Source organism: Xenopus laevis, chromosome 6L (genome assembly GCF_017654675.1).
Source record: "Xenopus laevis strain J_2021 chromosome 6L, Xenopus_laevis_v10.1, whole genome shotgun sequence".
NCBI lineage: Eukaryota > Metazoa > Chordata > Amphibia > Anura > Pipidae > Xenopus > Xenopus laevis.
Window position 1 is genome coordinate 123492963 of NC_054381.1, and position 15131 is coordinate 123508093.

Here is a 15131-nt window from a genome sequence, read left to right on the forward strand (position 1 = left end):
TGGACCTGTGCAAATTGCCTTTTTTTTTTTTACATAACCCCATACATGCAGTAGATGGATTAGTGGACTGTGAACATTCTTGTTATTCATCTAATCGACCTTTAAAAGACTATATAGTTTGCTGTAATATTAATTTGCAGATCTTTCAATAACTTTTCTTAACACAGTGCAAGTGGAATATGCCCCCTCTTTAGAAGCATCTGAAATCATACCATTTTTGGGGATTTGCTCTGTAAAGAGGCACACACACACCTCATGCCTTAACAGCTTTATTCATCTTTGTTAACAGGAAGTCTTCTAGATTTTCTGAAGAGTGACGAAGGGGGCAAAGTGATCCTTCCAAAATCAATAGACTTTTCCGCTCAGGTAAATATTGTTTTCAGAAATGCTCTTACATTTATAGAGATTCTAAAAGAAGTCTGATACCGTTACTGTATTGCATGTTGATTTAATTGTACTCTGGGAATTGTCTGTTATAACAACCATCAAGGGGGTTATTTACTAAAATCTGAATTTATCTCATAAGTCAAATTAAAAAACTCAACCAAACTCCCATTCCTGTTTTTGAATTATTTTGAATTATGTAATTAATAAAAGACCCCAATAAAATCGAGCAAAACCCTGAATCGTAAGATTTTTTTCTGACTTTTTTTTTTGCCTAAAAACCCTGAATTTATCAGATTATTAGGCTAAACCCAGCGCAGACCATTATATCTTCCAGTTAGGATAGGGACATCTCCCATTGACTTCTACATGACCTCAACAGGTCTGAGATGGGGGATTTTCGGATTTTGGCTTTTTGCAGCATCGGAGTATAATAAATCTTGAAAAATGTAAGTAAAAAGCCTAACCAGATAAATTCAAGGTTTAGGAAATAACCCCCTTAAATGTTTGTTGTTTCCTGAATTTAAACCATGACTATTATCAGTAGTATCAAACACAAGTAATTAGGGATGCACTGAATCCACTATTTTGGATTCGGCCGAACCCCTGAATCCATCGCAAAAGATTCGGCCGAATACCGAACTGAATCCGAATCCTAATTTGCATATGCAAATTAGGGGTAGGAAGGGGAAAACATTTTTTACTTCCTTGTTTTGTGACAAAAAGTCACGCAATTTCCCACCCATCCCCCGTCATATGCAAATTAGGATTTGTATTCAGTTTGGCCAGGCAGAAGGATAAGGATTCGGCCGAATCCTGAACCGAATCCTGGATTCGGTGCATCCCTACAAGTAATACATTTACTGGATGGCTTTGTGGACATGTTAGCTTATATTAGACATGGCTTCAACTCAACTCCAATTTTATACATATATATATATATATATATATATATATATATATATATATATATATATATATATATATATATATATATATATATATATATATATATATATACATACACAGTATATTTATATATATTTTTAATGCATCATTGAATCCCACCAAAGAACCCTGTAATCCTATGTTGCCTGGCAAGAAATGTCTTCACTTGGCTGCTCATACAATACAATAGAAGATTAAACCGTCTTTCGTTAATTTCATCCATTTCCTCTTGCTATCCTAGGTATGACATGTTTGGTTTTGAATATATGTTTATTTTTGACTATATCCACCGTATAGCATGTATTTCCTAGGAAAAATCTTCCCTTTGTAAAGCCTTTCCTTCAGGCTGCATAATGAGTTTTCCCTTCACCACATTAGTGTTGGTCTGAATCTGTATGTCACATTTAAGGTGTGTTCTAATGAATCATCTATAAATAGGAAGACTTATGATTGTGACCTCTGAATCATTTAATGTAAAGGTACTTCTTTATAAAACATAATTAATGATTATGCTCTTGTCTAAATAGAATTGCTGTATTGTTTTCCAGCTCCAGTACTTGTCTAGTGTCAGGGATCCCCAACCTTTTGTAAAAAAGAGTTGGGGAGAAACACAAGCATGACAAAGTTAATGGGATGCTAATTAAGGGCTGTGATTGACTACTGGTAGCCAGTGTCGGACTGGGACACCAGGGGCCCACCAAAAAAACCTTAGACCAGGGGCCCACCAAAAAACTTTAGACTAGGGGCCCACACTCAGTACTATTTTCTTCCTCTCTTCACTCATCCTCTATTCTCCTAGTCTCTTTTCTTTACATACTATAATTTATTATTCCATCTATTTAGCTTTTTTTCTCATAGAAATAAGGAATGACCATGAGATAGTCCAAATGTTTAGCAGCATAAGGGCCCACTGACACCTGGGCCCACCGGGAGTTTTCCTGGTATCCCTGTGGGCCAGTCCGACACTGCTGGTAGCCTATATGTGGACTGGCAGCCTACACGAGGCTCTGTTTGGCAGTACACATGGTTTTTATGCAACATGTCTCCAAGCCAGGAATTCAAAAATAAGCACCTGCTTTGAGACCACTGGGAGCAGCAGCCAACGGGATGGTGAGAAACACATTGCTCATGAGCCACTGGTTGGCGACCACTGGTCTAGTTTAATGTTATAACTATAAGCCATGAACACAACAAGTTCAAGTATTTTCCAGCATAACACTATGTAATATAGTACAGGTATAGGATCCTATAGATATCCGGAAACCTATTATCCAGAAAGCTCCGAATTACGGAAAGGCTGTCTCTCATAGACTCCATTTTATCCAAATAATCCAAACTTTAAAAAATTATTTCATTTTTCTCTGTAATAATAAAACTGCACTTTGTATTTCACCCAAACTAAGATATAATTATACCTTATAGGACGCAAAATCAGCCTATTGAGTCTATTTAATATTTACATGATTTTCTAGTAGACTTAAGGTATGTTCAGCTGCTAAGCATTCTGGATAACAGGCCCCATACCTGTATGTGTTTACTGATCCTGTGGTAACCATAATAAACAGGGAGCCAATGTTACACAATAGGTGCTAAGTTTGCTGTGGTGACTGGCATGTGTGGGTGATGTCAGTGGGTATGGAAGCAGAAGATTGCTTTGTATATATTATATCAATAACTGGTTTCCTGTCTTTTTTCAAAAAAGCAACCACACACAACAAGCTCAGTATATACTTGGGTGAGTGACACGTTATGTACACATATGACAGGTTCGCAGGACATACACCAGCGTCTCATACACCAAAAGGGGTTTTTTACATTAACATTAACTTTTAGTATGATCTAGAGAATGTTATTCTGAGACAATTTGCAATTGGTTTACATTTTCTATTATTTGTGGTTTTTGAGTTATTTAGCTTTTTATTCAGCAGCTCTCCAGTTTGCCGTTTCCAAAGTACCCTAGCAACCATGCACTTGATTAAATAGGAGACTGGAATATGAACAGGATAGGCCTGAATAGAAAGATGAGTAATAAAATGTAGCAATACCGATACATTTGTATCCTTACAGAGCATTCGTTTTTTTAGATGGAATCAGTGACCCCACAATTTGAAGAGAGCCAGGCAAATAATTCAAAAACTATAAAAAAATGAAGGTTAATTGAAAACTTGCTTAGAAATAACCATTATGCAACATATAACAAGTGAACTTCCCCTGTAATGGGCATGTATGACAAATTAGTGTGAATTAAAGCTGGCCGACATATGAATTTTAATTGTAAATTATAAAGTCAGTTGCAGCAGTCATCCAAAAATATTAAGACATTCAAATATGCTTAGTAGGGTAGGGCTCATATACATGCTGAAGTGCAACCCACAGGAATATCTGTACAAAACACTTGGCCTGAGCAGACATTATGAATAAGGGTCCAGAGCACCTGTTTCCTTTAGATGTTATTACAGAAGGAAGGGGCTTGTTGAAAGATCACATATATCCTTCCCATGCGCTGCCCCTTCTGTATGCCACGCCAGCATTAATTGAGAATTTATTGTGTGCATTTCAATAAGAATACTTTTCACCATTTATTAAAAGTATGGCGATATACCCTAAGCAGCATAGGCACCTATTTTGGGGTCCTAGCCCATAGCATGTGTGATGTTTAAGTGGAGACAATGGAGTAAGTTAAGTGCTTTCAGCTGATTCCAGTTGGCAGCTATTGGAAGCAGCAGGGGTGATTTGGGGTGTTCAGATGCTGCATTTTTAGGGTAGGACTACACAGACAATGCACGGACTACACAGACGATTTTGGAGCAATCTGATGCGCTGCGCAAAAACGCAGGCGTCAAATCGGATGCAACAGATGTTAAATGTTAGATGAAGTTGCAGCGTTGATCCTACGTGACCTGTGTTTTTGCGTAGCGCAAAATCGTCCGTGTAGCAAGGCAAATGCTTTGGGACAAATGGCCAAAAATTATAAAAGAGGCTGCATATGTGATCACTGAAGAACCCTGATGAAGGCTATATTTAGCTGACCTTTCATGAATGCTTTATATATATTTATATAACTTGCTTGAAGCCGGCACAGCACGTATAAGGGTTTAGTGTGCCTGGGTGCAAAATGCAAACAATAAGATAACGGTCCCAAATAAGGCATGCACTCACAGGTCTTATCCAAGGTGAAAAAATGGTGTTTATTCAGCAAAAAACTGCTAACGTTTCGGCTAGCCCTCTAGACTTTCAATTTGAGAAAAGAGAAAGGCTAGAATATATATATATATATTCCAAGTCCAAAGAGATCCGCACTCACAGGTCTTTTTATAATTCAATAATACTGTATATATTTTATTTAGAGCTACAGACTTGGGGGGTTATTTATCAAAGTCCGAATTTATCTCAATATTTTCTGTAAAAAAACTCTGACCAAATCCACACAGGTTTTTTGTGCTTATTTATTAATACACTTTCCCGTAAATTTTGTTTGTGGAAAAAAATTTGACAAAATCGTGAAAAATCCGATTTTCATGATTCTTTTAGATCTTTCATCTGATTTTCACGATTTTTTCGGATTTTTCACCCGAAAACTCAAAATTTTGCCCGAAAACTTTGGGGCATTGCCAAAAACCAAGTGCACATCAAAAAATCATTGGGACTTCTCCCATTGACTTATATGCAACCTGACAAGTCGAGAGATGCCAGATTTTCAGATTCAGACTTTTCCATACTCTGGGTTTAATAAATTCCGAAAAATTCGTGATTTTTTTAAAAGACCGATTTTTAAAAAAAAAAAAATTGTGATTTTTGCATTTGGAGTTTAGTAAATAACCCCCTAAGTCTGTAGCTCTAAGTAAAATTATTTAATTTTAAACAGACCTGTGAGTGCGGATCTCTTTGAACTTGGAATTGACAATTATATGGTTTCTGCACCCAGGCACATGGACTATTTATCGAGAGTGCTGGCATCATGGGGATATATATTCTGTTTCTACTTGTAATGTACCTAAAGCAAAAAAAACTGTTGCCAGAAAGAACTATTATCTGCATTACATTGAGTGTAGACAACTTTTTGCTAATATTTTTTGAAAACCTTGAAGAAAAAAAAAGCTTGTATTCAGTGAGTAAATGTACAGTATATGCCCTCCTGAAAAGTGCTATTGTTTTGGGTTATCACCAAGTGTTTATATACATAATGGAACAAGGTGCACACACAATGGGCTCACTGTTGCCTTTACTTACTGTAAATAAGAAATAAGGGAAAGAAAGCAACACAAATGCAAACACAACATTTATATCTAGAAACAAAGGGTAACATTTAGCAATGGCAATTAGTTCACAAGGGCCATAAGAAATATTTGAACTTGTGCTTCATTCTGTGGAAGAATGTCTTCTGTTTGTCGGACAGTATTGCAGTCTTGGCATTTTACATAATTGGACTGAATCACGTGATGTATTAAAACACAGTAATAAAATTCTTTAATTAATTACCAAGATTCTAATAAACTCACCTAATGGACTGAAATCCTACTTCCATATGAGAGATATAACATTGAGCTGGGCACTGGGGTAATTTTAATGGTATGATCCATTGCTGACAAAACTGAATGAAGGTCTGATGGTGTAGCCTCTTCTTAAAGGAGAAGCAAACCCAAAAGTTAAAAAAACCCTAGCCCCCACCCTACATAGACCCCCCTCCCTCCTCCCCAGTGTTACCCCGGGGAAATGCCTTTAATTCTTGACTTACTCCTCGGTGCAGATTCAGGCATCAGAGTTCACGGGCACAATCTTCAGCCACTTCAGTAATCTTCGGAATGAGACCGGCTCTTCAGCAATTTTTGTGAGTTTCGGTACATTCGCAGTCGCGAAACAGAAAAATGCTCCAACTGCACATGCGCCGCTCCGCCGGTCTCATTCTGAAGATTACCAAAAAGAAGATGGCGCCCGTGAACTCTGCTGGACAGAATCTGCATGGAGGGGTAAGTAAAGACTTAGGGGCATTTGCCCGAGGTAACACTTAGGCTGGGGGGAGGAAGGAGGGGGGGGTCTATGTAGGGTAGGGGGTTAAGTTTTTTTTAACTTTTGGGTTTGCTTCTCCTTTAATACAAAGAATCAGCTCCAGAAACTTCTGGTGAGAATCAGAACTTGCCACTCTGAATGAAAAATTACCAACTGATGACCTGATTTTATTAAATATGTTGTTTTCAACATTTTGGACCCCCTTTGGGACAATATTGTATGTATATTGTATTGTACATGTGAAACCCCCATATCTAATTTAAGGCACTTAAATGTTTGCCCAGGAGCAATAACCCATATCATCTAATTTTAATCAAGTGACCAGTAAATTGTACCTTTTCATTGGTTGCTATGGGTTACTGCTCCAGAGCAAACTTTGTGCCTTTTATTACATAACCCCTTGTAATAAAGTAAATGAGTCCCGCGTCCACATTCCAAAATGTCTAAATCTCCATTGGTCAGTTTATCAGCACAGGCAGTCATCAGATCAAATGGCATTAGCCCAGTAAGCAATTGCAAATTGTCTCAGAATATCATTCTCTACATCATACTAAAAGTTACCTGAACAGTGAACAACCCCTTTAAAGGAACATTAACACCAAAAAATGAGCTTTTTTCAAGTAATGAAAATATCATGTATTGTTGCCCTGCACTGGTAAAACTGATCTGTTTGCTTCAGAAACACTACTATAGTTCATATAAACAAGCTGCTGTGTAGCAATGGCAGAAATTGAAAAAAGGCTATATGGCACAGGTTAAATAGTGGATAACAGATAACGACATTATGTTCTACAGAGTTATCTGCTGTGTAGCCTGAGCCTATTCTCCTTAAAATGGCTGCCCCCTTTGTTACACAGAAACTTCTTTATATAAACAAAATTAGTATTCTGTAGCAAACACAGCAGTTTTACCAGTGCAGGGCAATGCTGCATTATATTTTTATTACAGTAAAACACTTTTATGTTTTGATGTTACTATTCCTTTAAGCAGAATGAGGAACCTTGTGCCTTATTCTGGTATCTTTGGAATGCTGTATAGAAGAAACAACAGGAGTGGCTCTAGCTGAGGACAAGCAGGTGACAAGTTAAGTGTCACTTACACTGAGCAAAATGGGGCAGATCAGATTTTGCTGATAGGACTGTTACAAAAGGGAAATGAATATAAATTGCACTGCCCTCTTAGTAATATTAGACCAACATTTTTCAGTAAAGTTAGCCTTATCAGCTTTCCACATATGATCTGGATTATTTACTTTATATGGAATGGAATGTGGTGTATTCATTACCTGCAATAGCTTTAGTATGCAAATAATGGTGAACCTCTGAAATGACAGTTGCTCCATGATTCTAATTCAGGTGTAGTGTTATTGGTACCTGATTGTTTTCCACATAACTGAACGCTACAGACAGGGGCCCGCTCTTGGTTTTATGATGGGTTGTGATTATAGGCAACAGATCGTGCAGGTCCCGGAAGAACCTCTTCTCTTGAGCACAGAATAGCAGAACTGTATGGAAAAAGCAATGCCTGCCTTCTAGGGCTGTGATTCCCCCCAGTAACTCGTGAGCAACATGAACCCCTTGGATGTTGCTCCCACTGGCCTCAAAGCAGGTGCTTATTTTTGAATTCCTGCCTTGGAGGCAGGTTTTGGTTGCATAAAAACCATGTGTACTGCCAAACAGAGTCTCCTGTCAGCTGCCAGTCCAGATAGGGTCTACCAAATCACTAGCCAATCACAGCCCATATTTGGCACCCCAGGAACTTTTTTCATGCTTGTGTTGCTCCCCAACTGTTTTTACAATTGAATGTGGCTCACATCAATAGACTTCAGTAGTCACACGTGTGATATGTTTGACAGAAATGTGTCAGGTACAATACAGGTAAAACACCCACACTTTTGGGGTAGCTCTACTCCATGTATTATGTGTTAGTGAGCAGAGAAGTCAATGACTGGGACTAAGCAGTTGGTAGCTATTAATTCACTGGGAATGTACATCATTAGTGAGCAATGAGATTTTGTTTTCACTGGTCTATAATGGTTGTCATTGAAATACACATTTTAGCTATGGTTTCCTCTTAACTAAAGTGCATTCTGGTGTCATATTCAACCAGTTTTTCCAGCTGTACAACAATGCAGTCAGCCATGGCTTAGATTTCCTTGTTTCACATTGTCTTGTCATGGCAGCAACGTTAACCCCTTCATACATATACCAATACTGAACATTCAGCTCTACCAATTACGGCCAAGAACTTTTGATTTTGGTGTAGCAGATGCCTCACTTGTTCAATGCTGGAAATGCAAACTTTGAGCTATTTTTATTGACACCTTCAATTGGAAAAGATTAATGGCTTTTACAAATGGTGCTCTTAACGAATTTAATAATCTCTCCTACAGATTGCTGAAGGCATGGCTTACATAGAAAAAAAGAACTACATCCACCGAGATCTTAGAGCCGCTAATGTGCTTGTTTCAGAGTCCTTAATGTGCAAAATAGCTGACTTTGGTCTTGCACGAGTAATTGAAGATAATGAGTACACCGCAAGGGAAGGTATGTGCTCTGCTTTCTAATGTGCCGTAAAACAGATAAATGGGAAGATCTGTTCCAGCAATCGAGGGTTCTCTTTTATTACCCAACCAAATTACATCCATTATTTACAATAAGATGCCTGGCTGTTAACAGATACTGAGAATGCCTATAATAATAAACTATGACTCCCTAAAAAATTTAATTGCCTGGATCCCCATATTTATAACCCTGTAAGAAGCGCAATGATCTGCAAAATAATGTGATAGTCGTGTGGTAATAAAAGAGATTTAAAAAAAAAAAAGTCTCCGTTCATATAAATAAATCTTAATGAATTACCGCTGGGTCCACCATAGAACCTCACCCCAGGGCCTTGGCAAATACAGAAGACCCCCCACTGTAGCTGTTTCCCACCCTCTGCTTTGTACCCGGAAAACAAAATATGGGCCTAAAGCAAAAAGATGTGCGACGTGTAGTTCAAGCCGCACCCCATATAGCACTTACTTTAGCTATTATCACCCAGATGTTACAGTAAGATCACTTCAGAAAATAAACAATCCATTAACCCTAGGCATGATAGTAGGATCAGTACAGAAAATGGAGCATATTAACCCCAGACATGCCAGTAGGATCACAACCGAAATAGTCAATCAGTACTACATTAACCCCAGTCATGCCAGTAACAGCTCTGCATAAATGGATTATGAGCATATTAATCTCTAGGCTTTAATTATTTTGTGTGGCCATGTTTAGCAAAATGTGAATAAATTTGCAAAACTCCCGAAAAGTCGCTCGCGTCAAAATGGCCGTGCATCAAAACTATTCAGACGCCCATTGACTTTAAAATTGGCATCAAAATTGACACAAGCGACTTTTCAGGACGCGCATCCAAAATTTACGCAGGCGTGAATTTTCGAGTTTCACAATTTTTTAGCGGGAGAAATTCGCCCGTCGCTAAGCAATAGTTTCTATACAAACTGTAGTCCTATCAGTGCTCTGGTTCCTTTTGTCAATCCATGAAGTTATTTAGGGTGGGGAGCTAGTGGAGCAGCTCTCATGTTACAGCTGTTGCAAAGACACAATAAAAGCAATATGAACTCCCTTCCACAAAACTCTAGGAAGGAATGTGACCAGTTAATGGAGCCTGAAACTGTCTCTAACTCAATCTTGGGCTCATTTCTAAGGGAAACTGCAAAAACTGGTTTAGCATCCCAGCATTGTAAGGTACTATAGAATGAATGGAAACATGATTCCGTCTGTTAGCTGAACAAACACAGCTCTAAAGTCAGCAAGGGCATGTTGGCTAACCTATTGTTTATAAAAGGTGAAGTCACCATCATGGAGCAGAATAAAGGGCAATTCCAACTGTTACATGACGTACAAACTGTTAATGAGGCAAGTTAGTGAACTTTAAACCAACTCTACGGTAATTGCAAGCTCACTGTTTATAGTCCTTTAAGTGACAATACACAAATACAGAATGTTCCTTACACTAATGCTGCTGCAGATTTAATGCTAATTGTGTAGATCTCAAAGACTGAACATGATGTCATGCCTCTATATCATGATTGTCACTCCTCGCTTTTCTTTCGAAGGTGCTAAATTCCCTATTAAGTGGACTGCGCCAGAGGCAATTAACTTCGGCTCGTTCACAATAAAATCCGACGTGTGGTCCTTTGGCGTTCTGCTGTATGAAATAATAACCTTTGGAAAGATTCCTTATCCAGGTAAATGGAAACTCTTTGGTGAATAGATTCTTTGGTGAATAGATTGATGGATTTCTATTTTGCAAACACATTTTTGCAAATGCGTTTGTATATGTAGACATTATACAGGTATGGGATCCATTATCCAGGAACCTGTTATCCAGAAGGTTACTAATTATGGGAAGGCCATCTCCAATAGACTCCATTTTAATGAAATAATTCTCATATTTAAAAATGATTTCCTTTTTCTCTGTAATAATAAAACAGTAGCTTGTACTTGATACAAACTAAGAGCCTTATTGGAAGCAAAACAGTCCCATTGGGTTTATTTAATATTTGCGTGATGTTTTAGTAGACAAGTTATAGACCCCTTATCTGGAAAACCCCAGGCCTCAAGCATTCTGGATAACAGGTCCCATACCTGAATAGGGATTTTCGGAAATATGAGAATATTAAAGTCAAACAGCCAATCTGTCAGTGTCACAGACACTTTTAGTAGTTACAGATATTTAGATCAAAAGAGTGTATAACATATCAAATGACAAAAAGGTGCATCCTAGTGACACATGGTCGGCCCCCATACTCTGCCGTCCTTATGCATTTTGTGCCATTGGGCTCTTCATCATGTGACTTACATGAAACATGGCTTTTTTCTGTCATTGAAATGCTTTATTGAGGATTATTGGAAGTCACCAAGGAGTTCCATGACCATATAAAGACACAAGGCCGCAGGATTAAATGAGAGGAATGGTCGAGCATATTTTAAAGCAAAAGTAGACAGCACAAGTAGTAGGAAATAATTCAAAAACAGGATTATGCAGTATTAAACATAGATCCTCCATGCAACCCTCTGCAATGCCTCCCAAACCTTGTGTAAAGGTTTATTATCAGACTGCAACACTTTATTTAGTTCATACATACGCAGCCTATTATTGGAATGTGATTAAACCTCATAAGGGCTCTTACTGATGAGCGTTTTTACCTGCGCTCCCCTGCGTTCCTTTTTTGCTGCGTTCAGCCGCAGGGGAGCGCAGGAATAGACGCATTACATTTTTTCCAATGGGGCTGTACTCACACAGGCGCGTGTAGACGCCAAACGCAGGAAAAATGTAGCATGTTGCGTCTCAACCTGCGTTCGGCGCCTACACGCGCCTGTGTGAGTACAGCCCCATTGTATAAAATGTAATGCATCTATTCCTGCGCTCCCCTGAGGCTGAACGCAGAAAAACGGAATGCAGGGGAGCGCAGGTAGAAACGCTCGTCAGTAAGAGCCCTTATCGAGTAAGCGATAAAGAGAGAGTTAAATCCTGAAACATGTTAGGGCTCCAGGTAGGCTATGTCTGCCTAAGGCAGGCAGTAAGGACAGGGCTACCATGGCCCTCTGAGCCCACTAGTAGTAAAGGTGGCCATGTGGTCCTTTAGACCGACGGGTCTCCCCGATTGATATCTGGCCAAAAATCAGCCAGATATCGATCAGGCAGGTTTGCAGTCCTACAACCCGTCTGCGCCCATTGCCATCTTTTAAATCAAATCCTTTGGCCCTAGGGCCGAACAATCGGATTAACCAGATTTTGCCCTACCGCTGGTGGTCATATAAGGGAAAGATCCTCGCCAAAGGAGCGCATCTTATAGCGTATGGCCATCTTTAGGCAATTGGCAGAAATACATTTATTGCTATTGTTGCCATTTAGCAAGGTAAAGAAACAGCTAATAATTGTGAGGGTAATTGAGTGGCGATGTGAGCGTTGGTGGCAGTTTAATTTTTGTCAGTGTCTTTTCTACAGGCATTGACTGATAAAGCTATGAGTTGGCTTTTGTTCAGAGCAAAGGCCTAATGGCTTTCTTTTGTTCCCATAGGAATGAGCAATTCAGATGTGATGTCCGCCCTGCAGCGTGGTTATCGTATGCCCCGCATGGAAAACTGTCCCGAAGAACTGTACGACATCATGAAACAGTGCTGGAAGGAGAAAGCCGAGGAACGGCCAACGTTTGATTATTTACAAAGTGTTCTGGATGATTTCTACACAGCGACAGAAACTCAATATCAGCAACAGCCTTAGAGCAGGACACACGTTTCCTTGTTATTCTATAGGAAAACAGACTGAACTGGTTATTCCATTCATGTTTTGTCTCTCACAACCTGGAAACTTTGAACATGCTGAAAAGACAGAATAATACATTCTCACCCCCTTCGCATCGCGGCCTGTTTACTGGCGTTGCTTGTGCAGAGCTGGTGTCATAATCTTGAGCATATGGAAATAAATAGGCAACACAAAAAGCATCATATCGAACATGAGTGGAGTTTATCATACGCAGATAAATCTTTTGATGATCCCAACCATCCTCACAGAATCAGTTTAAGCTTTGCCCAAGCCCATGTGTATAGCGTCATGGCATATTCTTGCTTACACTCACCAACTCTCACACCCCCAAATGCCGTGCAACGTTGGTTCACCCGTGTATGTATGTGGGAACAGTAGTATTTATAAAACTCAATGCCACATGAAGCTGTTTAACAATGAGTTAAAGGTTGAATTAGAGAGTGTCGCTGTTTAGTATCTTTTAAAGTTTTTCATTCACAAAAAATAGCTTTACAGATATTCAGCGTATTTATATGTAGCCACTGATTTAGAGTAAGGTTCACATAAAGAAGCTGTGTTATAAGTGTAGTCGTTGTTATGGCAGGCGTAGGCGAGATGCAACACTTGCACACCTCCAGCTGCTGTGGCTACAACTGTTATTAGCAAGCTGTGGTCTAGCAGAGAATCATGGGACCACAACACTTGACGAGGTTTGACTTGGACATCCTCTGTAAAGAATGGGGCAAATTCTATTGTGTGATCATTATGGACGGGTCATATACATTATACATTGTTACCAAAATGTGTTAATTGACTGCAGTTCTGTGATTCTTTAGCATAATAATGGTTTTATCATGATCAGGATGTTCTGCCAATGAAGGCTGATGTGGTAAGCAAAGTGGAAAAACTGAATGTGAAATATTCCTGTAAGTGCACTTGTACCATGATCTTAGACTTCTTGCTGACTATCAAGTCATCAAAAAATACCATTTATATTTGTATATTTGTGTAGACTATAGTATACAGCCCTCTATAAGACAACAGAAAACAACAAAAAAATGGAAATTGAGAGGTTATGGGACATAAAATCATTAGACAAGTTTTTCCCAGTCCAACAATTGTAGTTAGGGTGAAGCAGGGCCGGGCCAAGGGGTAGGCAGAGTAGGCACGTGCCTAAGGCGCAAAGCTGGGGGGGCGCCAGGCTGTACCTGCTCTGTCACCTACCCCATCGTCCGGTCGCATCTTTCCCTGTGTAATTGCGCTTGTGCGCATGGCAATTAGCGATTCCGCGCATGCGTGCACAATAATGTGCGCGTGCGTCAACTCGCGCATGTGCGTAGAAGTTTCCTCGGCCCGGGAAAGTTGCCTAGGGCGCCTGTCGGGTCTGGCCCGGCTCGGGGTGAAGATACACAGAGCTACTAGTAGCAGCTACACGCTGTGCCAAAAAATACCCTGCTATAGACAATTCTGAGGATTGCCTCTGCTAAAACACACATTGGGGTTATTTATCAAAGCTCGAGTTGATTTTTCCACGACCATTTTGAGTTTTCAAGGGTATTTTTCAGTCAAAAATTGATTTTTCAGGTTAAAAAACTCATTTTTTTTAAAACATGTATTATACTCTGAAGCTGGAAATAGCCCAAATCTGAAAATACACCAGCTAAAACCTGTCGAGATCATGTAGGAGTCAATGGCAGAAGTCCCTAAAACCATTTGAAGATGTTAATAGTCTTCATGAGGGTCAAGGTTTTTTTGGTGGGTTTCGCACAAAAACTCAATCAATTCGAGCGATTTGAATTTTTCACCCTGACTACACTGATTCCAGTTTTTTGTACATTCGACTTTTATCTTAAATTGAAAACCATTTGAGTTGTGAGTTCATTCGATGTCCAAAAAGCTCTAATTATCACTATTGCCTGTTTTGTAGCTATGACAAGTAGCTGCTACTAGTAGCCCTGTGCATCTTAGGGTAGTGACAGACGGGAGATTAGTAGCCCAGTGACAAATCTTCCCTACTTCGGATGACTAATGCCTTCCCGCTGGAAGGGATGGCACACATTTTCGAAGTCACTCGAAGTTGCCTCATGAGGAAACTTTGGGGGTCTTCGTAAATCCGAAGCGATTCATATGCCATCCTGCTGGCGATTTGTAGTCTTGCCAGCTGGAAGGCATTTTGTGGATATTAATCTCCCCGTCTGCCACTACTATAAAATATAAATCTGATGATTAGTACAGCCAGGGCGGAAGCAGATTATTGAACCACAAATAGTGCCAAAAGTAGGCCACACTCTTAGGCTACTGTAAGAACTGGTGGTTTCTCTTCCGGTACAAAAATATTGGCGCATTTTTAAGCCTTAGATGCCTGTACTATTGTTGACAGGTGGTTTCCATTACTCTGTGCCAATTATGATGTTAGCTTTAAATCTTATTAAAGATATAACTAGAGAGTTTACAAATATCTGCTGTGCCATCCCCAGAACCCA

General features: G+C 39.4%; 1 protein-coding gene across 6 annotated transcripts in view; it reads left to right on the forward strand.

The window, feature by feature from the left end:
• Positions 1-12858, forward strand: part of lyn.L (LYN proto-oncogene, Src family tyrosine kinase L homeolog) — a 68654-nt gene extending 55796 nt beyond the window's left edge. For 5 of the 6 annotated variants that reach the window (XM_018266189.2, XM_018266185.2, XM_018266186.2 and 2 more), the window contains 4 exons: positions 290-366; positions 8732-8885; positions 10457-10588; positions 12425-12841. In XM_018266189.2, the coding sequence (XP_018121678.1) occupies positions 290-366; positions 8732-8885; positions 10457-10588; positions 12425-12627 (566 nt within the window). In that variant the 3' untranslated portion in view covers positions 12628-12841. 6 annotated transcript variants of the gene reach the window in all.
• The last annotated feature ends 2273 nt before the right edge of the window (positions 12859-15131 follow it).